A 26,616-nucleotide genomic window follows, 5' to 3' on the forward strand; every position below is an offset into this window, starting at 1 on the left:
GATGATTGCATTATCCAAAACGTAATGGATGTGGATTTATATGAATCTGGTGATTATCGGATCCGGTTCTTTAACGTAGTTATCGGGCGAAGCAGACACTGGGTGGCTGCAGAAATCCGACCTAATCGGATGGGGTAAGGGCTGGTGGCCGGTCCGTTTTCTCCGGTTCTTTGTCGAGTTGATCGAACCCGGTCCGCTGTTGCTATTTAAGGTGTTCGTTTTTCATTCGCGGTGAGTAGTGGGAGAGAGGGAGGGAGAGATGGAGGGGATCGTCGTGGGGATTCTTTTGATGCTTCTGGTGTTCGCTCTCGTCCCACTGCTTTGGTGGAGGAGACGTCAGGTCGCTTGTTCCCCTCACGACCACGAAGATGAACCGCAGCCGCAACAGGTGATTCCTAATCGTTCTTGATTCTTCATTCGAGGTCTTTTATTTTAGGGTTGTCCACTGTGTTTAGATGTGCTTAGGAAGGATCTTTTGGAACGGGATTTATCATCGGACGCTTTATCCGGGCCATCATCATTCGATTGGAGCTTCCTTTTCTTGTTTGAGGAAACTTTCGATGGAATTCTCGAAGAATCATTGCATGATTGATGGAAAATTTGTAATTTCTCGAGAACGATTTTGTCTTGGAATATTAAAACTTGTTGACTGTGATTTAGAAGAAGGGGGAAAAATCGAACTAGAAGAGATCTGGCGTCGCCTCTGTTTACATTGGGTTTTCAGGATTCGTTGGAACTTTGGGGTATGTCCGCTTCTTGATATATTGACCTTAAATTTCACCTAAGACATGGTGGCTTTGTAATTAGTTTGAATTTCTTGAGATGAAGCTGGTTAGGAGCATCCGAAACCTAGCTAACGAGATTTAAAGAATGGAATGGAATGGAATGGAAGAGAGAGAGAGAGAGAGAGAGAGAGAGAGAGAGAGATCTTCTAGGCTGACTTCTGTTTACTTATGGAAGAGGGTAGTGGATGTAAAGCAAGTAAGGTAGTTTGCAGTTAAGGTAAATAGTAAAATAGAAATGCAAACCGAATTATAGTGGTTCGGTCATCGTGACCTACATCCACTCCACTGATTCCCCTTCCGTCGAGGCCACCGGCATCCACTAACGATCTTCCTTCAATGGGCGAAGATTAACCACCATTACAACTCAATTCTCCTTTTGATAGGTTTAGAAGAGAACCTTTACAACCCCTATAACCTCCACTCTTAAACTTCATTAACACTTAGAGTTTGAGAGGAGTTTACACAAGATTACAACACCATTTTTTTTTTTCACTTTATATTCTTGTGTATGTTAACTAGGGATGAGAGGGGTATTTATAGGCCTCAAGTTGATTCAAACTCGAAGCCTAAAAATGTCTCATCCCGGGTTTCCGGGGTACGGGCGGTACTACCGCTTGCACTGGGCGGTACCATCACTTGTAGCCTGACACTGGGCGGTACCACCGCCTGATAGTCTCTCGGAGACTGTGTTTGGGCGGTACCATCGCCTGACATAGTCTCGGAGATTGTGCCACGATGGTGCCACTTGTTGGGTCATTGTTTGGGCCTTTCATTGGGCCCAACACAGTCTATACATGGGCCCAACTGGCCCCTAATTGGGTTGGCTCAATTCCAATCCCAATTATGTGCTAACTACGAGATAGAATGTCCGGACTTCCGACGAACTCTCGAACTCCCAACGAAATCGCGTCCTTGACTCCGAGACTTCATTTTGCTTTATGCCTTACTATCGTAGTTAATCCTGCCTTGTTAAAACTTACTTCGGTCTAGACAATTATTACTAAGCTAATCAAATGTTGTCCATTAGTTCATCGATGCTTTGTCCGATTCTTCGATGCATCGTCCTCTCTTGCGACCTATTGTCCAATCGGATAGTTGACTTCCGCAACTCCGATTTCCTTGACGCAATATTCGCTCTTCTTGGCCCGATGCCCGAACTCATGGCCTGAAGCCTTTTGTCGATATATCGACCGATCCTTCGTCTCGACGTCCAATCTTTTGACATGTTTTTCTCCGACCCAACATGATTCTTCCTGCTTTAATTGTCTCTCCCTGATCGAAGCATCCCGCGTCACTCAAAACATAGATCAAATCATAAACACTATCAATTGGTTTCATCATCAAAATCCGAGATTCAACAATCTCCTCATTTTTTATGATGACAACAAATTGATGATAGAGTTAACCTTAACTCCCTCTATTAATATGATATATATGAGATGAACTCTTGGATTCAAAAATTAAACCAACATGTTATCGTAAACTTATGCATAACATCATCATACTTCTGCCCCTTTGTAAATCAACAAAAAGGAGAAGTTCAACTATCAAGTGTTTAGATATACAAGTTCAAATCATTGCATTATAGACATAATCTCAAGTTTTATCATCATGCAAGTTAGCAATAATTTTGAGTTTTACAAGTTTGTAAATTTTGCTAGATGTGCATGTTAGCATGTTTTGCTTCTTAAGATAGGCAAGATAACACTTTTGCTTCTCTTGAGATTGCAAGCTAGCAATTCTTGGTGATGTTCAAGATAGCAAGTTCTACATCATGCAAGCTAGCAAAATTTTATAACATTTTAAAAAATAAACTAGCAATATTTGAGATGCTCAAAAAGGTAACTTTTGCTTCTTGTATGCAAATTAGCAATCTTGTTTCTTTACAAGTTTTTCTCCTAGTAAATTTAGCAAGTGTTACATCAGAACATGCAAGCTAGTAAATTTATATCATTTTAGAGTATGCAAGATAGACTATTTTTTGTATCTTCTTGAAATGTGTAACTTAACAAACATTGCTTATCTTGAGATTTGCAAGATAGCACTTCTTGCTTCTCTTTTGAGATGAGCAAGCTAGTAAGTTTGCCTCTTTTCGTGATGTGCATGCTAGCAATTTTTCTCTCCCCCTTTGTCATTGGCAAAAAGAGGGGAATAACAATACAATGGTGCAATTCATTTCTCTTTATTTCAATTTACAAATTATGACAAAGATAAAGTGTCAATCTTATTTCAAAATGTCATAATTGAGATAAACCTTGAATTCAAATCAAGGCAATTTTAATCATGATTCATATCATATGCAATGCATCATATACATCATCATAATAAAATCATAAGTATTGCATGCATCATTCCAAATCAAAAATATTTCACATCATGATGGTATCAAATATCAAGAAATTAAGATGATGATTCATAAAACAAATATCACAAGTTATAATCAAGAGAAAAATCATCATTCATTTTTAACTCATTCAATTTGTCAAATCAACATTTCTTGGGTATGCATGATATCAAAACATGATTTTAAATCTTTAATATATAACATACATAATTTCAAACTATTACAAACCATTATCAAAGTAATAGTTTGTTTACATAAGTCTCTTCTTTAGTAAATGATAAGAAGAAATAATCGAAGATAGAAAATTTTTTATTCTCATAAAAGATAGCTCAAGTAGAGAAATCAAAAAGAAAGTTCATGATTCGGTTGAAAATTTGTCATTTAAATTCAAATCATCAATTTTCAGAAAATTCAATGAAGGCAACGTAAATAGATTCACATGAGAACTCGATTCTTGCATAATGTCTTAATTTTTCATGAATGCCACAAGACATGATTTATTTCAACAAATCTCTTCTTTTATTAATGGATAAAAGAAACATAGGAGATCAAATGATATAATATCTTGATTCATGTATAAGAAATCACAAGTTATAAATCTTGAAAAATCAAGATAAAGCTCATTTAAATTCAAATCGCCAAATCAAGATTATTTATTTTCAAGAGATTACTTAAGATAGATTCATCACTAAGAATCACTTGTTGAAAAATCAAAAAGCTTTAGAGGTATTTTCAAGAAAACATGCATTCTCCCTTTTTGTCTTTTTCTTTGATTTGATTTCGAAATACCAACTGTTAGGAACGAGTCAGCACTAGGGGGGGGGGGGGGGGTGAATTAGTGCAGCGAATAAAAGTTATCATTTCAAAATCTCGTTGCGATTAAATCCGTTTCGGAAGATGTTAACTTGAAAGCATACAGAAGAGTATAGTGGATGTAAAGCAAGTAAGGCAGTTTGCAGTTAAGGTAATTAGCAAAACAGAAATGTAAACCGAATTATAGTGGTTCGGTCGTCGTGACTTACTTCCACTCCACCGATTCCCCTTCCGTCGAGGCCACCGGCATCTACTAACGATCTTCCTTCAATGGGCGAAGATCAACCACTCTTACAACTCGATTTTCCTTTTGACAAGTTCAAGAGAGAACATTTACAACCCCCACAACCTCCCCTCTTAAACTTCACTAGCACTTAGAGTTTGAGAGGAGTTCACATAAGATTACAATAGCTTTTTCTTTCTTTTTCACTCTCTATTCTTGTGTATGTTAACCAGGGATGAGAGGGGTATTTATAAGCCTCAAGTTGATTTAAACTTGGAGCCTAAAAATGTCTCATCCCGGGTTTCCGGGGTACGGGCGGTACTACCGCCTGCACTGGGTGGTACCATCGCTTGTAGCCTGACATTGGACAGTACCATCGTCTAACAGTCTCTCGGAGACTGTGTCTAGGAGGTACCACCTCCCAGACTGGCGGTACCATCGCCTGACAGTGACACTGATGGTACCATCGCCTGACACAGTCTCGGAGATTGTGCCACGACGGTGCCACCTGTTAGGTCATTGTTTGGGCCTTTCATTGGACCCAACACAGTCCATATATAGGCCCAATTGGTCCCTAATTGTGTTGGCCCAATTCCAATCTCAGTTATGTGCTAACTACGAAATTTAAGACATTTACTAAGCTAAACAAATCTGTAAGTCTAGGTTTCTTCCGGCGAGCTTCCGACGATCTTCCGGCGAACTTCCGATGATCTCTCGGCAATGTTCCAGCGAACTCTTGGCAAGCTCCTGGACTTCACGACGATCTTCTTTGTGAGTTCCGACGAGCTTCTTTGGCAAGCTCCTGGACTTCTCAGTCAATTCTGGTAGAACTTTCGACAAACTATCACGGACTTAGCTGGAATTGCCTAAGTCGTGAGGTACCCTTGCGGTAAAGACGCGAACTTAGCTTGTGTTGCCTAAGTCGCGAGGCACCCTTGTGGCAAAGACGTGAACTTAGCTTGCGTTGCCTAAGTCGCGCTTCGCCTTTGCGATTTGCGACCACAAAGATCAGCCCACTTGCAACCTCTCACAGGTCCCGAAGAACCAGTAAAAGAGAAAGTTGATTAGTTCAAAGAACGAGCGACGGACAAGTCCCAATGTCTTGCGAAAAGGGGAAGCTTTACAAGCAATTTAGCGAGCACCTTGCATGCATGTGAGAAAAAAGGGAGAGGAGGAAAACAAGGACTTTAAAGGGTTGAACGAACAGCTGCAAGTCCACAAACAGCTGCTCACCGGGTGCCGAGCGCGACAACAAGTTCCCGTCAAGGTAACGTGCGAACTTACGAAAGATTGTTCAACACCCGACACTATACCAAAGCCCCATCCCCCATGGTGCCACCCGGGTGGTTCCAGGGTGCTGAGATGGCTGACGTTTCGCGTGCAGCAACGAGCTATAGAAAACAGCCCGTGGCACGCGAAAACGGAGCTGTTTTAGGATTGTTTTGCTCAGTTCGGTGAGCGGTCGCACTGTAGCGCTACAACTTGTTCGAACTTATATTTTTACAAGCAAAAGAACTTCAAACCAAGCCAAAACATGCTGCCAAGCAACTGTACATGTAGATGAGAGCGACGAACGGTTCGTTGAACATAGTTGTTGTGGGTGCGCGATGACCGTTCGTGACATTCTCCCCCACTCAAACTGTCGACGCCCTCGTCGACGCTTGTTGGTAGTTGTTGATAATTGCTTCTTCATGTCACTGGGCATCTTTGGGTTCCTAATTGGCTTCAGTTCGGGGAAGCTTTCGCCACTTCACTAAGTACTCAGTCTGCTCAGCTCCATTGGGTAGCTTTATCTTGCGATCCGCTAAAATAGTTTCAACTCGCTTCTCGTAGGAGACTCTGGTGTGGAGTAGTCGAGTTGGAACACTTCGGGAAGCATCTTGCGGATCCGAGTGGTAGGCTTTTAGGTTGCTGGCGTGAAGAACATTGTGAATTTTGAACCACGCCGACAGCTGTAACTTGTAGGAGACGTTGCCCACCCTGCTGATAATTGGGAAGGGCCCTTCATACTTGCGCACCAATCATTTGTGTACTTTGTTCATAAAGAATTGGAGTGATGCTGGTTGGAGCTTTACTAGCACCAAATCGCCGACCTTGAACTCTTGCGGTCGCCTTCCCAAGTCTGTCCACTCCATCCTTTTTGCCGCCTTCTCCAAGTAAGCCCGCGCAATATCTGCATTTCAGTGCCACTCCTTTGAGAAGTGGTAGGCTGACAGACTACTCCTAGTATACCCGATTGTCATGGTGTGAGGAGTTGACGGTTGTTGTCTTGTAATGATCTCGAAGGGGCTCTTGTTGGACGCAAAGCTCCGCTGCAAGTTGTAGGAGAATTGGGCAATGTCTAACAACTTCACCCAATCTCGTTGGTTGGCACTCACGTAGTGCCGAAGATATTGCTCTAGGAGCGAGTTTATCCTTTCGGTTTGGCCATCCGTCTTGGGGTGGAGGCTTGTGGAGAAATATAACTTGGACCCTAACAATTTGAATAGCTTGGTCCAGAATCGTCCCAGGAACCAAGCGTCTCGATCACTGATGATATCGTGCGGGACTCCCCAATACTTCACCACATCCTTCATCATCAACTTGGCCGCCTCCTCTACTAAACAGTCAGTGATTTAAAAAGGCGCTCGAGCGAGGCGAGGCGAGGTCCGAGTGCCTCGCTAATCTCCCAGGCGGCGCGTTTCAAACAGGATTTTAGCTCTGGTTCGGTCCTGGTTCGGTCTCTGATGGTTAGATGGTTCGATCGAACCAACTAAAATTGCTATAAGTGACAACCGAACCCTAACCCACGCCGTTGTTGCTCCCGATCCCGTTGCTCGCCGCTGTCGCTACTCGCAAATGCTGCCGCTGTTGCCGCTCGCCGCTGTCGTTGCTCGCAAACACTGTCGCTGTCGCCGCTCGCGCCTCTCACTGCTCGCCGCTCCTGCTCCTGCTGCCGCTACTCGCCGCTGTCGCTACTCGCAAACGCTGCCGCTATCGCCGCTCACACCTCCCGCTGCTCGCCGCTCCTGCTCCTGCTCCCGCTCCCGCTCCCGCTCCCGCTCCCTTTGCTCGGTCGCCGTTGCCGCTGTCGCCGCTCGCCGCTGCCTCCTTACACTCCGCTGCCGCTGTCGCTTCCTCTTTTCTCAATCAGCAGGCTCAGCACCCCCTTACACTTCTTCTCCTTTTGTTAACAGTATACTGTATACTGTTAATATTGTTAGGTTTATTTGAAATTATTAATTTTCAATACTGTTAATAGATTTTTTTAATTTAATAGCATTTTTTAATTTAAAATTTTAAATAATTATATTTATTAATTATATTATATATTTTTATATTTTAGCGCCTCGTTTCGCTCGGGCGAGCGCCTAACGCTTTTTAAATCACTGTGAACAGTGTAGGGGAGCAGCAATGAAAGTTGCATACTTTGAAAATCGATCGATTACCACGAGTATCGATCCGAGTCTCTCTACTACGTGCAAGCTTGATATGAAGTCCAAGGAAATGCTCTCCCACGACCTTTCTGGTATGGGCAACGGGTCCAAAAGTCCCACCGGCTTCCATTGCTCCACCTTGTCTTGCTGGCAAGTGAGGCACGTTCGAACATATTCCTCCACATCAGTCCCCATCTTCGGCCAATAGAAGGCCCTCTCCACGAGAGCCAAGGTTCTGTGAATGCCGGGGTGTCCAACCCATAGGGAATCGTGACACTCTCTTAAGAGTTCACGTCTCAGATTGTCCACTCGAGGAACATAAACTCTATTCCCTTTGGTGTAAACGAGTCCCTCCTGGACTTAAAATCGTCGTGCCTTGCCTTCTTTAGTGAGTTGTATCAGGGCTTCTGCTTGGGGATCGCTGTACAATCCATCCCTGATCCTGGAAAGGAAGTTGGAGTGCAACTGACTTGCTTGGCCTCTGCCCTCCAATTGTACGGCATTCACACGCTCCACTTTCCGACTCAATGCATCGGCCACGATATTCGCCTTTTCCGGGTTTGTACTCCATTGCCATATCAAACTCAGCCAGGAAGTCCTGCCATCGTGCTTGCTTTGGGGAGAGTTTTTTCTGAGTTTGCTTGCTTCGGGGAGAGTTTCTTTTGAGTTTAGAAATAGCTTAAAACGATATTGTTCGTCCTTAGTACAAATCGCGATCCAAGAAGGTAGTGTCGCCAAACTCGTAGACAGTGGATCACCGCTGTCATCTCCTTCTCGTGCACCGGATACCGCTGCTCAGTCTCATTGAGTTTGCGGCTCTTGTAAGCCACCGGATGACCCTCCTGCATGAGTACTCCCCCAATAACGAAGTCTGAAGCATCTGTATGGACTTCGAAGGGCTCCCTATAGTCCAATAATTTAAGCACTGGTTCTTCTAATACAGCAGCCTTTAGATCTTGGAATGCAATCTCACATTTATCAGACCACCTCCAAGGTTGCTCCTTCTTCAGCAACTCCGTCAATGGAGTTGCATGCTTCGAATACCCCGCTATGAAGCGTCGATAGTAGTTGACGAAGCCAAGGAAGGATCTTAACTCTAGCACCTTCTTTGGAGTTCGCTATTCCGCAACCGCTTGCACCTTCGATTTGTCCATCCGAATGGAGCCATCATCGATTCGATGCCCCAAGAATAAGATCTCCATTTGGGCAAAGTAGCATTTCTCCCTTTTCACGAACAACGTGTTCTCCCTGAGAACCTTGAAGATTGTCCGAAGGTGCTTGACATGCTCCTCGAGCGTTTGATTGTAGACGACGATATCGTCTAAGTAGACGACCACAAACTTATCCAATACTCCTTGAATAGTTGGTTCGTGAGAGTGCAGAACGTGGCCGGAGCGTTGGTTAAGCCGAAAGGCATCACCAAGAACTCAAACGCTTTATACCTGGTCACCCAGGTAGTCTTCGTTTCGTCGCCTTGAGCAACGCGCACCTGCCAATACCCCTACCAAAGGTCGAGTTTTGAGAAATACTTGGCTTTGCCCAACTGATCGGACAAGTCTGCGATGAGTGGGATGGGATACTTGTTCTTTACCGTCACTTTGTTGAGGGCTTGGTAATCGATGCATAGTCGGAGGCTTCCATCTTGTTTCTTCTGGAAGAGAACTGGAGCTCCGAATGGTGCTTTAGAGCTGCGGATGAGACCACCGCTTAGCAGTTCACCTAATTGCTTTCTGAGTTCTGCCAACTCTGGCGGGGGCATGCGGTAGGGTGGTCCCGCTGGAGGCTTCACTCCCGGCTCTAGCTCGATGTTGTGATCCACGCCTCCGCGTGGCGGAAAGAGTCTTCGGCAACTTGGGTGGCATAACGTCAGTGATCTCTTTCAGGATGTTCGCCACCACAACAGGTTCATGAATGACCTTCTCGTCGAGTGACTCTAGCTTCATAGCAACCACGAATGTTAATTCACCTTTTCGCACCCCTTTCTTCAGTTGTAATGCCAATATATGTTGAGGTTCCCTGGCTCCTCTCCGAGAGACGGGAACCACACAGGGGTCGTCACCTCCCATCACACATAGGGAGTTAAGGGATGACATTGACACCAACTTGGCCGCGTGCATAAATTCCATTCCAAGAATCACTTGGAAGTCATCTAGTGGCACCACCATCATGTTTGTGCTCCCGCTCCATGTTCCGATCTTGATGGGAACTCCCTTTGCCAACCCGGAGATTTGCTTGGCCTCCGAGTTCACCGCCTTCATTCGACTTGGGCTCTTCTCCAAGATCAGCCTAAGTCGCTTTGCTTCTTGATCGGCGATAAAGTTGTGGGTAGCACCCGTGTCCACCATTGTACGGGTCGTTTGACCATTGAGCTTAATGTCTGCATACATCAGCTCGCCACTTCTTGCTTTTTGTAACCTTGTCTTTGTGTTCTCCTCCACTTGACCCCGCATGGTATTCAACAAATGCATTGCTCCCATCCGGGGTCCTTGCGACTCCTCATCGTCGCTGTTGGATTCAGAACTACTCAAACTAAGAGCGACAGCCTTGCCCTTGTCCGATCGGGGGTTGATGGAAGCTGTTAAAGTATTGAGTGCCTGTTTTTGTGGCCACTCCCTCACCATGTGTGGCCCTCCGCACAAGAAGCATCCGTTAGGTTTCGGGGCCTTGCCTTTCGGGCTTGGTCCTTTGTGGGAACTCTTCTTCCTCTGTTCGAGCTTGGCCCTTTGTGGGAACTCTTCTTCCTCTGTTCGCCCTCGAGCTCCTTCCCTCGAGAATATTTTGGAGGGCGATTGCTTGAAGATTGTTTCCTTTTTCCCGGGTCTTCGGAGGAAACAAAGTCGGTGAGCCTTTTTGCGGCAACAATTGCCCCGATCACATCGGCGACATTCCTTCGATGTAGTTCTTGTTGAGCCCATGGCTTCAAACCATCGAGGAAGCTGATTAGCTTATCCTTCTCGGACATGTCCTGTATGTCCAGCATTAGCGCAGAAAATTGCTTCACGTAGTCTCGAATGTAGGTATTTTGGCGGAGTTGTCTCAACTTCCTTCTTGCGACGAACTCTGTGTTCTCCGGTAGGAACTGAGTTCTCAACTCCCGCTTCAGGTCCTCCCATGTGTCAACTCGACACCGACCTTGTTGGATTTCCTCCCAACGGGTTCGCCACCAAAGTTTTGCATCTCCGTTTAGATACATTGTTGCTATAGAAACTTTGGTTTCTTCAGAATCAGGCCTCGTAGCTCGAAAGTATTGTTCCATGTCGAATAGGAAATTTTCGAGCTCTTTGGCATCTCTAGCCCCTCCATAACCATGAGGCTCGAGTGCCCTCAAGTTTTGTGGCGACGCAACGCGGGTGTTGCTTCCACCCGCATTTAGTGCTCTTGTGAGCATGGTCACCCTTGAAGTGAGTTCCGCCACAACTTCCTGCAGGTGTTGCGCAGAGTCTTTGGTGTCATCTGACAATCGGTCGACTAGGGCCTTAACCTTGTCGATCCTGGTCTCCGCTTCTTCTTGCGAGCTTTCTACCCCAACAAGCCTTCGTTGGCCATGGTAGAGTTCCTCCAAGCTCGCTTCAAGAACATCCAAGTGGGTTTCCGCCGTTGTGAGTCTCTCCTTATGACTCTTTTTCCTGGTTAGCGCTCCAGATTGTGCCTCCTCCACTCGCGGAAAACAGCTAACTTCTCGCTCATCATGTTCACTATCGCGCTCCTCCTGAGCGGCTCCAACAGCATGAGAGCGATTGTGCACTTGCAGCCCACCTGCGGCTGCTTGGGGCAAGGGTCTGGCTTGCCCCATCTTGCTTGATTCGCCACGATGCTTTGCCATGGCGAAGTTGCTTCGCTGCTCGCTCGAAGTGCTTGCCCGCTCTGATACCACAATGTCACAGACTTAGCTGGAATTGCCTAAGTCATGAGGCACCCTTGCGGCAAAGACGCGAACTTAGCTTGCGTTGCCTAAGTCACGAGGCACCCTTGCGGCAAAGACCTGAACTTAGCTTGCGTTGCCTAAGTCGCGCTTCACCTTTACGATTTGTGTCCGCAAAGATCAACCCACTTGCAACCTCTCGCAGGTCCCGAAGGACCTGTAAAAGAAGAAAGTTGATTAGTTCGAAGAACGAGCGACGGACAAGTCCCGACGTCTCGCGAAAAGGGGAAGCTTTACAAGCAATTCAGCGAGCGCCTTGCGTACACGAGAAAAGAGGGAGAGGAGGAAAACAAGGACTTTAGAGGGTTAAACGAACAGTTGTAAGTCCACAAACAGCTGCTCACCGGGTGTCGGGTGCGACAACAAGTTCCCGTCAAGGTAACATGCGAACTTGCGAAAGATTGTTCAACGCCCGACACTATACGAAGCCCCATCCCCCATGGTGCCACCCGGGTGGTTCTAGGGTGCTGAGATGGCTCACGTTTTGCGTGCAACAGCGGGCTGCAGAAAACAGCCCGTGGCAGGCGAAAACGGAGTTGTTTTGGGGCTGTTTTGCTCGGTTCGGTGAGCGGTCGCTTTGTAGCACTGTAACTTGTTCGAACTTACATTTTTACAAGCAAAAGGACTTAAAACCAAGCCAAAACATGCTGCCAAGCAACTGTACATGTAGATGAGAGCGACGAACGGTTCGTTGAACGGAGTTGTCGCGGGTGCGCGACGATCGTTCGTGACAGAATGTCCGGACTTCCGACGAACTCTCGAACTCCCAACGAAATCGCGTCCTTGACTCCGAGACTTCAATTTGCTTTATGTCTTGCTATCGTAGTTAATCCCGCACAGTTAAAACCTACTTCGATCTAGACAATTATTACTAAGCTAATCAAATGTTGTCTGGCATATCATTGGTTCATCGACGCTTCGTCCGATTCTTCGGCGTATCGTCCTATCTTCCGGCCTATTGCCCAATCGGCCAGTTGACCTCCGCAACTCCAATTTCATTGGCGCAATATCCGCTCTTCTTGGGCCGATGCCCGAACTCATGGCCCGAAGCCTTCTGTCGATACGTCGACCGATCCTTCGGCTCGACGTTCAATTTTCTGACATGTTTTTCTCCGGCCCAACATGATTCTTCCTGCTTTAATTATTTCTCCTTGATCGAAGCATCCCACGTCACTTAAAACGTAGATTAAATCATAAACACTATCAATTGGTTTAATCATCAAAATCCGATATTCAACAATATTGACCTTAAATTTCACGTAAAACATGGTGGTTTTGTAATTAGTTATAGTTTCTTGAGACGAATTTGGTTAGGAATATCAAAAACCTAGATAATAAGATTTAGAAGAATGAAAAAAAAGGATAAAAATCATCTTGCATGGCTTATGTTCACGTAGGGTTTTCAGGAATTGTGGGAAGTTTTGGAGTATGGTCACTTCTTGATGTATTGACCTTAAATTTCATCTGGAACATGGTATTTCTATTTTCTTTCCTCAAAGAACCATTTTGGGATGCACCACGGTGGCAGTTGAAATTAGTGTCTCGACAAGCTCAATAGTTTCTTCTAAAATCTCCAGCAATTGGTAGCATACTGGTAGCTGTAATATCCTCAAGTCCGTAATTTTGTGTTCTCCATTGAACTAGTACATGCTTGCTTTAGATTGCAAAATGAACATTGACTCTTATCTTTCAACTTTACAGATCCTAATATATTTTTTATTGTGTTGATGTTAATTCATTGTTTATTCTTCGAAAATGGAGTTCGGCAATTTTTTCTTCAAATTTTGTTTTATGATATTGACATTATACAGGCAGAAAGAGTGGTCCGCCCTTCCGGTGCTCGTCGCATGCGTCGCAGGCCAGCTGCTGCCAGTTCATCTGCTGCTTCTACCAGTGAAGGTAATTTTCTTTTTGACCAGTAATTTGCCAACACTAGTTATATTCACATTAAAATTATTATTATTTTTGGTAGGAAATTTACCTGAGACATCTGCCTATTTTGTGTCTAACAGTCATTTTTTAGTTTTAACATATGTCAACTTGATGAGTAGTTCAAAATCTATCTCATATATTATTTTTCCTTCACCTGAACCGAAGTTTCAGATCATCAGGAAGAAAACTAACCTTATTTTTAGTTTAATGTTTTGCTTGTGTCTTATGTAAGGATTAGTTATTGAATAATCAAATATAAACTTAGGTTGAGAGGGGCACTGGTTTTATTTTGAAAGGATGACCTAGGAGTGAAAATCAGAGTATTTATGCTGACAAGGAACTCACTTAAGAGCCAATGTCCTTGAGTCATCTCAAGACCTGTTTATATTTTTAATTGGATCCATCCCTACACAATATGTTCTACTTCACTGGAAAAAAGCATGATCCTTTTTATATTGTTGTTATGAGTCCTTCCTCGAGTGGTCAAAATATTAGATGCAGCACCGTAGGTCCTTGAAAGGAGTTAATTCAGAGATATAATTTCCAGGATTACACTATGATAAAGTCCAATTATTTTAGTGGAGTCAACCATTTGTTGATGAAAAATGTTGATACTTCATTCATTGAGGCTCTATTTGAGATAAGAATTTCATGGGCATTTCTCATGAAATCCCATGATTCACTTAAATGATCTTTTATTCTCACCTGGATCTGGGTAGTTCAAAAATCCCAGTTAGCTACCGAAAACATGGGAACTGTCTTCATCGGGAAGCCTTTGTAGCTTGGAAATCCTCTGGATGGGGCCTTGAAATTCTCAGGTAAACATAAAATACATATATAATCCCTAAACATAACAAAAAATGGTTGGCATTTGAAATCTCAGGTTGAGATTTCAAAATTTGGCCAAGTACAAAATGGAAATTTCTGGTAGAACTTCCTGTTGGAACTTAGGAGATCCTGTTGGATCTCAGTTCTGATAGTTTTTGCTGGTTTTAGTCCAATATTCCTAGTTTTGGTCTGCAAAGTTAAAAAGAACAAAAGAAATTAGTGAACTCAAGAGAACCAATTTGATCTTTATTGGTCATTGTTTTAAGCTTTTCTCTCATGAATTTTTTATTTTGAGCTTATTAGTCTCAAATGAAATTAGTTCTGTGTATATGAGCAAGTATTTTGTTCAAAACAATCATAATGTCTTGGCTACCACCTTCACCTTGCGGGAATACTTACATTAGGTGCCTTTCTTGGTCTCTTTAATATTACAACATCTAATGAAATGTGCACTGTTTTGTATATTGAAATATACTATACATCAATGAGTTGTTGGCAAAGAAAAGGTAAATCCATTGTCATTACATAACTTAATATATTTCAATAATAGTTCAAATCAAACTATATATTTTTTTGGTTCATCAAGCTCATGAATCAAAGTTAATCTTCAATCTATCAAATAGAATTTTTGAATTACTTATCTTTTGTTAGTTGGTAATTATTCTTGGTGATTGAATAATAAAAAAAGACTTTAACCTTCTGAATTGATGTTATTTTAATCAAGGTATACAATTTTGAATGATATTACCCGGTACGGGCGGTACGAATCGGTCCAATAGTAAACCGGTACGCGGACCGCGCGCTACCGTACGGTATATATATATATATATATATATATATATATATATATATATATATATATATATATATATATATATATATATATATATATATATATATATATATATATATATAAAGGCGACGTCGTCTCGTTTTTCTGTGACGTCGCCTCGCCCGGGGAGAAGAGAGGTTTTTCTGTGACGTCGCCCCGCCCGTTGAGAAGAGAGGCGACGTCGCACTTTTTTTTTTAACTTTTATATATAAATATATAAATAAAAGATTTTATATATATATATATATATATATATATATATATATATATATATATATATATATATATATATATATATACACACACACACACACACATCGAATGGTATACCGAGCAGTATACCGCTTGGTATATAGTACCGTACTGTATTGAGAGAATGTCGAAACTTCGATACGGTATGATATTTCAATCCTTGATTTAACTTGTGATTACATGTTTGACACCCTTCAAGCTTGGACAAGTTTGAGTTCATCGTAGTTATCTTTTGGATAAAACCTCTGGGCAATCTCATTCAAGTAATTCCAGTTATATAATAATTTTGGTTGCATCTGTTCATTGGTGCTACTTGTTGGAAAGATAGTATTCTTTCTTTGAGATATATGAAAAATAAATATTTTAAAAATTAGGCCCTTTGCTTAAAAGTATCCAGAGCACAAATGGGCCTTGTATTTTGGGATAAAAATATGCTTTTGGATAAATTCAGAGAAGTTAAGGGGTGGCATTTTGGTTTTGAACTATTATTCTTTTCAGTTATGGGTTTGGAATTCTAGTAGGTTTTTTATATTTGAAGCTTGTTACTAAATCAATTCAGTCTATCAGCTTTGTTAGGAGTTGGAATATAAATATAATGAACAAATGTAATTTCAGAAGTTCTTGATGAAAGTGATGAAGAGGTTGCAGAAGCTGATTACGTTGCCAAGGCATCAAAGAAAAAGGAAAAGAAGAAACAGGAACGTGAAGAACAGCGACAGGTGGAATACTGTGCAATTATTTTTCTGTAGGTTTTGTAAGCTAAGTCTGAATGGTCATTTGAAATCAACAATTATGTAAGGCTGAGGAGGCAGCACGTGAATCAAGAAAAACAAAGCAAGATCGCTATGCTGAAATGCGGAGGAGAAAGGATGAGGAGCGTGTAGCACAAGAGCGTTTGATGGTCTGTAACTTCAACATTTATTTTTTATTTTCAGATGATAAGCAATTTATCTGTCTTGAAGCAGTTTTATTCTTGAAATAGGAAGAAGAAGCTATGGCTCAGAAGGCCAAGGATGAGGAAGCTGCGGCTTTGGAGTTTGAAAAGTGGAAAGGGGAATTTTCTGTTGATGCTGAAGGTACAACAGAGATTGAGACGCGAGATGATAACCAGGGTTTACTTGCAAATTTTGTTGAATACATCAAGGTATATTTTATTTTTAATTTTTTTTTTGGACATTCCAATCTTTTCATTGCTAGTTTTTTCAATAACCTCGTTACAGTAATTTCAATAACACATGATTTATACTGAGAATTAACTGAGAGATTCTGGTAATGAGAGGGGTGAAGGTCTGGTGTACAAACTATATTCTAATTACCAAACTAGCAATGACTGAAGCAAGGACAAAGTGGTCTGGACTTCTTCTAACCCCGTGTAGATATACATTGGACAAGCTTAACTCTGGCTGCAGTTTCTTTGATTACAGTTTATGTCAAAGTAGTATTGCTTGTCAATACTACTCTTCATTCAGTTCTTTAACCTGTGACAATGCCCATCACCACACCCACATGGAAAAACATGTGTGGAGCTTTAGGCTGACATACACCTTCGGCAAGGATGGTGGAAAGTTAATCCATTGAATTTATGTTGACTTTGATGCATGGATATGCACGTCATATTTTGTTTGTTTACTCATTTATATGGTTATTTATTTAGTTTTAATTGCTTGGATTTCATTAGAACATTGAGGCATGTTTCAAGTCAACTGATATAATTCTAAAGTCTTCACATTTTTAGTTAATATATATTATATATTTGAACTGTTTCAGAAACAGAAATGTGTTCCTCTGGAGGACCTTGCAGCAGAATTCAAATTAAGAACGCAGGTACGGCCAAAAACTACTTGGTCATGGAACATCCTGTAGCGGTTGTGGACTTGACATGTTGACAGTTCGTCGATGAGTTGTATATATGAAAAACACTTTTCCGTAGGTCATGTTGTAGTCTTTTTTTTTATGCTTGCTTGCACGTCTTTTCTGCTTATTGAAATTGTATGGAATTTTTGCAGGACTGCATCAATCGGATAATGACATTGGAGAGCATGGGTAAGTGTTGCACACATGCATTTTCAGTTGCTATGTTATTCTTCTCTTGGGATCGTTTTGGTCTCTGCATGCTGATTATACATGGCTTGTTAACTGTGCACGAGCAACGAGGGCAGTCGTTTCTACTTAACACATGATGGGTTTACTTAGTATGACTCCGATCACTTTGAGTTGCAACTCATCTTATTTTCCGCGGTGGTTCAATGGATTACGGTTTTAAGTAGTCAGACTTACATGAACACTTGTATTGAATGTCCAGGGAGATTATCCGGTGTCATGGATGACCGTGGGAAGTACATATACATTTCACCTGAGGAAATGAGAGCAGTCGCCGACTACATCAAACGGCAAGGAAGAGTTAGCATCTCGCATCTAGCTAGTAAATCCAACCAGTTTATCGACTTGGAGCCAAAGCCTCAATTTGATGAACTGACTACGCCTCCGATTGCTGCTGCGTAGGAGTTCTTTGAACATTCAAGTGTTCTATGTGAAAGCATAGCGCTCTAATCCTTGTTTCCCTCGTTGTTTTGTTGTTTCTGCGCGACTCTAATCCTTTTATGGATGGATCAAGATTGACGTTTAAATATGGATTGCATGTTCGACGGGTGTAGGGGGCAAATTTTTACTGAAAGAAGTTTAATGTTGCAAAGGAACCAATCATCTGGTGGCTTCACTGAAGTAAGATGAAGCTACCATTCACCGGCCATGAAATCGTAGATAATACGGCCGTTCTATAATGTAAATTTTGGCAAAGCTAATTCCAATGAATTTAATCTTTATAAGCAGCTTGACATCGGAACAGGTTCATCGGAGTGGGCCTCCCCCCGGCGGTGCGCCAGACACCGCGTCCGCTGTGCAAGGGAGAGTTTGCTAATTAATGGAGTTACATAACAGAGGCCCAGACAACCAGTTCGTCGCTTCTCCACAAATTCCAACCCTCTCGGGGTTCCCACCCCCCCCCCCCCCCCCCTGCCACCTTGCCGACCTCGTCCGTGGCCACCTCTTATTTGGCCCTTGGCCGCACTCCGCGGTTCCACCAACTAGCCTCTCGGGCCCCCTGTTACCTACCTCCACAGCGCCGGTATCAACCCAGGCCTCTTTCGGGTCTGGGCGCTGCCATCTCCCTCTTCGACGACCTTCCCTGGGAGGGCGACGCCGATGACCTCCTCATCAACTGTGCCCGACGGTCCCGCTGGTTTCAGTGTCGCCCACCGATTGTTTGAAGGTACGTTGAAACGAAGCCGATGAATACATAGAGATGTCCAAGACCTTCCACCAAATGTAGGAGACCACGCAATGGGACTGAAGACGAGAGAGAAGGCGAGATCCAGGAGATGAACGAGTCGAGTCGAGTCGAGGAGAGACAGACCTGCCTCAGCAGCAGCACGAGAGAGCCAAAGGAGTCTCGGATGCGCTTTACCGCCCAACATTCTGCAGATAAGCAGCCGAAAATAAAAAAAGAGAAAATGGTACCAAAACCGTCCAAATTCTACTTTCTTTAGCAGATCGTAGACGGTTCCCCTTGTTCGAACGGCCCCAGTATATGTGGCACGTGCATAGCGGTGAGATTACCCTCCCAGGATGCAGTTACTTCGTTTAATGTTACAACGACCTCCTCTGAGATAACCGCATGCCAAACCGGTGTTCCTTTCTAATTACTTTTTCTTTACTCAATCACAACCTTATCTTGCCAACCTATCCGTTGTAGAAGTTCATTTGATGCCTAATATCTTAGTTGGTTCCTTTACAGGTTTTATTGTCCCTTCCTTTGTTGGAGTTGCTTGTTTAGTAGTTAGTTTGTCCCTCCCTTTTGGAAGTCGCTTGGTATCTCGCCAGCGTTGCGATGTTGCTTGTCGAATGAAATCTATCTGTTGTCGATGTCGACTTGAATTCTTCTATATCTTCTGTTACTAATCCTGCAACACTAGATTGATAGTTTTAGGCTTGAATACCAGATTTCGAGTCCTTTCTGAGATACTCAACTACATCTGATCCAGCTATTTATTCCTCACCTATCCAGTTTTAGATCTTTCTCTTTCTTCCTCTCTTGGTTTAAGACGAGCAAAACACTTAAACTGTTGCTTTAAGACGGGAATATAGTGTTCCTTTAAAACATAATATCTATAAATTAGGGCTTTTTAAAGGATATTTTTACCCATTGGAAATGAAAGAATTCTAGTCTGTCCTTAAATTTTATCTTTCATTTATGCCCTTTAGAAATTAAAATTTTTCATTATATATTCTAAGTAAAATTATACTTTTACCCTTTAGAAATTAAAATTTTCTAAATTATGTTCTCAATTATAAAATTAATTAATTTGATTTATTATAATTAAATACTTTTTATTAGACTTAATTATGATTATTTTTATATTACTTGACTGAATTTAAATTTGATCAATTAAGTTTTGATCGAATTCGAGGAATAGTTAAATTTTAATCAACTTTAATCTTAATAGGCCTAATTAGATGAATGATTGGCTCAAATCTATGAGCCTAATCTAGGTAACCCAATTATGGGTCTGCCCAATTAAATAGGGTTGATTGGTATAAGGGTTACATGCAAAATTTTAAAAAATTAAAAATTATGATTTTCTTTTATAGTTTTCTTATACGACATATTCATAAATTTTGAATTATTATTCTTGGATATTTATTTAATTATTTACATATATATGTTTGAAATTATGAAATAATATTTATTTTTTATATAAAGGCATGATTTATTTGTCATCATTATTATAGTTATCATATGAGTTTTTCTTTATGTTGATGAACATTTGATAATTTTTATGATTATTATTTGTATTATTATTGAACTATTTCGACATAAATTAGATTGAAGAAATTTGGTAAATATTATTTGTAACTCATATCCCTAAGTTTTATCTAATTGATAGCCGCAAAAGTGGCTTGGGATGATAGAGATATAAATTATAATAAATATTTTATATTAGAGAATTAATCTTAAATAGGATATTATTATATTGGTCTTATAGCCGCTAAAATGGCCTAAACCAATAACTTATAAAATTACATTAAAGAATTAATCTTAAATAACATTAAGAAAAATAATATTCATAATAACATTCACAATTAAAAGATTTAGAAATTCTAAAGAAAAATTTACTTCGAATAATTATATAATACGGTAAGATAATATTATTTTGGATATTCTTGTAGTTTAGGGTTGTATACCTAAAGGTAGCAACCCTATTCCATGAGAATTGTATCAGTTCACCATAAATATTTTTTGTATGAATACTAGATATATCAATATTTCACCCAAATGAAAAATAGAGATGATATCAATAGTTTAATATTTATTAAAAAACTTAAAGTATTAATATTATATTATATTATTATAGTGGTGTTTCCTTCATTATATTTTGATAAATGTTCCTACGGTTTTAAGATTAAATTATTATAAATGACTTAAGCATATGTAATTTATATTGGGTGTGTTAGACTTTGATCATTTGAAAGGATTACAAACTTAACTACTAGAAGTTCTATAGAATAAATAATTGAGATACATGATCCAAAAAGGTTTAAAAGACTCAGTTTTATAATAATAATTATTAATAATATTTAGACTTCGGTATATAACTAACACACTTTAATATATAAAGATTAATTTAAATTTGCTAATAAGTTATTGACTGACATATAAATGAAAAAACTAATTGAAATTCAATATGACAATATATGAGGAATTGAAGATTGTATCCTTAATATGATTGATAAAGCTGTAAACTCAAGAACAATGAGCATAATTATAGTCGAGTTTTTTCTCGTATAACTTATTCTTAATTATGTTTCTTCTTAGTTTAGCTTATTTAAAATTCATTACGATAAAATTATATATAAGTGAAACTTAAATTAGACGACTAGTATATGTGTTTGGAAAGAATTAAGATTAAAATAAGAAAGACTTATAATATTTTGAGTACTACTCAAGGAGTGAATAATAATAAAAGAAAATTGAAATGTGAATCACCCAAATTTATAAATATTATATAAACTTATAAAAAAATTTTATAATAAAGTATTACTTTATAGAAAGTAAGGTCATGTAAAGAAGAACTATAAGGTTTGGTTTGAAAAAAAAAAGTATAAATTTAACCTTTGTATATTTAAAATCAAACATTACAGAATTTTTTTCTAATACTTGGTAGATTGATTGTAACACTTTAACATATGTTACCAATAATAAATATTTAATTTATTATGAAAACTAAAAAACAATGAAATATTTATTATTATAAAAAATCATCTAAAGGCGAAAGTACTATTAATTGGTACTTATCGCTTATGCCCAAAGATTATCCATTTGATAGATATTAAAAAAACATATTATGTTTCTATAATTTTAGAAAATCGAGTTTATTATCTAAAATTATCAGGATATTATTTTCCTTTTTGTGGTTGTAAACTCAGTATATTTATGTTTCAATAAAAATTAACTTTTTAATTATGTATAATAATCTTTATAAAATTAATATAAATATTAAGTTTACAATAATCTCATAATTAAATATTAGAATAAGATATTCTTTCATATGAATTCTTTGAGATTATATATTAGAATAAGATTATATATGCTTAGTTTACTTTATGTTTCTGTTTTAGTGTAAAGAGATATCTTATCACCTTTATATATTACATGTTGATATATGACTATCTAAAGTCTCATTCTATTGATACATATATATATATATATATATATATATATATATGAAGTTGAGAAATAATTAGATAAAAAAGTCAAAATTATGGGATAAGGGTAATAAATTTTATGGTAGTTATGGTGAACCTGATCATAATTTTAGTTCTTTTGTTAAAGTAATAGAAAAATGGGTATTTGTATTCAATATGTTTTACTAGATGTTCCACGCTAGAATAAGATTGTTGAAAGACAAAATCTACTATTTTAAGAGCTTGATAAGTTATTCTTCTGTACCTAAATCAATATGAGGAGAAGTTCTAAAAACGATTATGTATATCTTAAATAGGGTTCCTAGTAAGTCAATTACATTAACTCTTTTGAGATTGGTAGAAAACCTAACTTGATATATTTACATATTTGGGATTATTCTACAAAGATAAAGATCTTCGAATCACATAAAAATAAATTGGATTCAGGAACTATTCTAGATATTTTATTGGTTATCTAGAAAAATTAAAAGGGGGTATAGATTTTATTGCTTTAATCATTGTACAAGAATGGTTGAATATAATAATGTAAGATTCCTAGAAGATAACGAATTAGTAGGATTAAAAAATCTCAAAAATATAAATTTGATATTAAGAAAATAGATGTTAATATTCCATTATCATTATATATTCAACAGATTATTATTCCTCAAATTACTAAATGATTTGATAAAGGTGAATAACAAAATTATATTAATAAACTCTCACATAATATTAATATTATCATTGATGAACTTGTTAAATAATGGTAATTGATAGTTTTAAGAATATCTCAAAGGGAAAGGAGACCTATAATTTATTATTATTATGTGGTATATTTATTAAAATTATAATATATGAACCAAAAGGATCTCTCATTATTTTCAGAAATCGTGAAAAGTAACGATTCTAGAAAATGATATAGTACAATAAAAGAAGAGCTAAAATCAATGAGCCAAAATAGTATCCGAGAACTCGTCAAATTATCCAAGAACTGTAAAAGTGTCTGTTGCATAAACATGACTCAAAAGAGTAATATCAAATGATATAAAACCTAGACTTATGGTGAAATATTTTACTCATGAAGAATGCATTGATCGTGAGATTTTCTTTGATTTATTTAAATAAACTTGTTAAGAATCACTATGACATTAATAACTTATTATAATCTTGAGTAACATCATATAGATGTAAAAACAAGCTTTCTGAATGAGGATTTAGATTTATATGGGTTAACATAAATGATTCAGAGAGAAAATAAAAAAAAATATAAAATTTGGTATGTAAATTTAGAAAATTCATTGATAATCTTAAACAAGCCTCCAATATATAAAGTTTCTTGATATCATTACTTCTTTGAGACTTACAAAATTATTGTTGATCAATATTTATATCTTAAGATCAATGGGAGTAAGTTTATTATATTAGTCTTATATATAAATAATATTTTGCTTATCGGCAATGATCTTGATTTATTGTACTGAACTAAAAAAAATCTCATAAAATTTTTTAAGATAGTTGATATGAATGAGATATTTTATGTTATTAGCATTGAGATATTTAGGGATAAATTTTAATGATTACTAGGATTGTCTTAGAAAAGATATATTGATTGAGTCATGGGAAGATTAAATTTATAATTTTATTTAGCAAATGATAAAAGTAAAAAAAAATTAATCAAATCAAGTATTCTTAAAATGACTTGAAAAAAAAGATAAAAAATATTTTTCTGCATGCTTGAAAGTCTATTATATACTCAAGCAGATCACATATCAGTTTTGTAGTTAAAATACTAGATAGATATTAGAGTTACCTAGAAATAAAAACACTAAAAGACTACAAAAAAAATAATAAGATATCTAGAAAGGACAAAAGATTATATACTTATATTTATGAAATTAGATTAGCTTGAAATGATGATATTACATTGATAACAGAAAATCCACTTTATGATTTGTATCTATATCAATTGGAGGGATAATTTACAAGAAAAAATATAAAACAATATATTATTATATTATCAATAATAAAAGCTGATTTTGTAGTATGCATTAAGGTCATTAATCATGTCTTATGATGTAAAATTTTATCTCAGGACTTAGTATTATCAGACTCAATTGCTAAATCATTAAAGATACTTTGTGATATATCATAGTAGTTTTCTTCTCTAAGAATAGTAAGTATTATTGTAACTCTATATATTATGGTATATAATAGTTAATGGTTAGAAAAAAAAAAGAGTCCATAAATAATTAATGTCAATTAAGAATTTGAGTTATACTATATTGACTATTGATTCATTCACTTATGATTTATAGCTTAAAGTATTTGAAAGAATATATTCTTGTGATTAGGTTTGTGAGCGGGTTTATGAGTAACACATAAAAGATACGGTAATATTTATCTAATTGGATATTATAATTAACATTCTTATTTACATAATTTATTTTCATTATCCTATTCACATTTATATATGTACATAGTGCTAATAGAATTATACCGACAAGATAAATTATAGGGTCATTTTAGACTACATTAGGAATGACTAACAGTATTGTGATACATTGAAGGAAGTATGACACTAATGATATATAATCGTTATGACTCGTATTATTTGTTGGGAAATCATAGGGGGGGGCGACATCATATGCGCAGCGGAAGAACAAGAAAACAAAAATCCCCGATTCCCAAAAAGATGTTCATCATCGTGCGAAGATTGGTGCGCAAAATCTGCAAAAACACAAAAACTGCGTATAGAGATTGTGTTACCTAGGGAGATCGTATATCCCTGTTTCCTTGCAGATCCTTAGGAGAGGGTGAAGGAGGTCAAGCGTCCTCCTCTCTAGCGGTGATCCACACAGCAGGGTTGCGACGACGCTCCTCAAAACTCCAGGCCTACTCTGAGGTGGAGAGGGAGAGGAGAATAGGAAGGGCAAGCAAAGACTCTAGCCTATGAGGCTGTGAATCCCTCCTATTTATAGAGATCCCGTGTCAAAACCCTAATGGGTCCTTTCCCTAGTGGGTATTGGATCTGCATCCAATAAGACAAGGGCTCCGTCGGATATCTCATATCCGAACCTCTACTCATCGCAATGCCTACCATATGTGTGTGACCCTCTAGGCCCAATATCGAGCTGGCCGTGAGTCATACCTGTCAGAACTCCTTCTAACTCAGTGAATTATTATCTCTGTAATAATTCACTCGACTCATCGACTACGGAAGTACTAGGCCACTACGCCGTAGTCCCCAGACGATACAGGGGAATCCAATCCATTGGACCTGTCTGTCCTCAGTTACCATGTACCTATAGTCCCTCATCCATCTAATATCCCAGAGACCGTATATCGAGCATGGTGCTGTCAGACCCATACGGTTTCTACTCGAGTCTCGCTCTAATCGGATTCTCCCGGAGAACTCTTTCTCTCTCAACCCGAATGACCCTGGCCAGGGATTTGTCTGAGCAAGAACACATGGGATATTCCTCTCATGATACCGAGAGTGGATGATCCTCTATCGACACTCAATAGCCCTCGTAAGGTCGACTACCACTCCCAATGACCAGCTGTACTAGATCTGGGAACAGCCAAACCTATAAGTCTGGTATCAAAGAGTGGAGCACTCATACAGGACATCCTTGGTGTCTCAAGTCTAAGAACCAGATACACCACTAGGACTACGGAATCGTTGTCTGACAATAAGGCATCATCAACCATCCAGCATTCCGTAAGCGGATCAATCAGTGAACTCATTCTCCAATGAGCACCTGTACTGTATCCCTAGTGTCCTTACACGAGCAGCTATGAGACCAGCTGCATCCATCATATGGACGGGTATACAGCACACCAGTCTATCCGGTTATCACGATGTCCCTCTCGAGTAACCTATGACCGGGATTATTTAGGATATGTGTTTAAAGGTGAATCGATCTCATTATCGTGATCTCATCACGATCCGATTCCCATTGCACAAATCCAAGGACATCACAATATATATGCATTTATGCAATAGTTATAAAGTGATATACGCCAAAATATAATAAGCAAAAAGATTCTGTATCAAGTCACACGTGCCATCACTCACGTGATTGGCTTGCTGGGCACTTATGACTAGCATTATTAGTCATACTTAATATGGTATTATGTTTATTAGATATATTGACTTATTTTATAAAATTCATATGTACATGTAAAATATTTTTTCAAAGTTTTATAATTTAATTAAATAAAATTATTTTTAAATATTTTTTTTATTTTAGTTATTTAAATTTTAAATTTTTTTATATCTTATCAATTAATTAATGAATCAAGTGAGAAAATATTAAATTATGTGGATCTAGTGATAAGATAAGATATATTATAGATATAATTAGATTGTGATTAATGTTATCAAAATATATAAAAAGAAGAGAAGATAAGTCTAGTTCTTGCTATAATTTTCGAATCCGATAGCAGTGCAGTTGTAGATTAGATTAAAAACTTTCTGCGTAAATTTAAATTTATTATTATTTAATTTTAAAATTTTATATTAAAA

General features: G+C 38.6%; 1 protein-coding gene across 1 annotated transcript; it reads left to right on the forward strand.

Annotated features, from left to right (window-relative positions):
- Positions 1 to 90: 90 nt before the first annotated feature.
- LOC135615277 (DDRGK domain-containing protein 1-like) lies at positions 91 to 17,994 on the forward strand. The gene is made up of 8 exons (XM_065113549.1): positions 91 to 388; positions 13,315 to 13,402; positions 15,963 to 16,066; positions 16,147 to 16,248; positions 16,330 to 16,491; positions 17,115 to 17,171; positions 17,354 to 17,390; positions 17,650 to 17,994. Exons 1-8 carry the CDS (start codon positions 260 to 262, stop codon positions 17,847 to 17,849), a joined length of 879 nt encoding a protein of 292 aa, XP_064969621.1. The 5' UTR covers positions 91 to 259; the 3' UTR covers positions 17,850 to 17,994.
- The last annotated feature ends 8,622 nt before the right edge of the window (positions 17,995 to 26,616 follow it).

Source organism: Musa acuminata, chromosome BXJ2-6 (genome assembly GCF_036884655.1).
Source record: "Musa acuminata AAA Group cultivar baxijiao chromosome BXJ2-6, Cavendish_Baxijiao_AAA, whole genome shotgun sequence".
In the NCBI taxonomy this organism is placed as follows: Eukaryota; Viridiplantae; Streptophyta; class Magnoliopsida; order Zingiberales; family Musaceae; genus Musa; species Musa acuminata.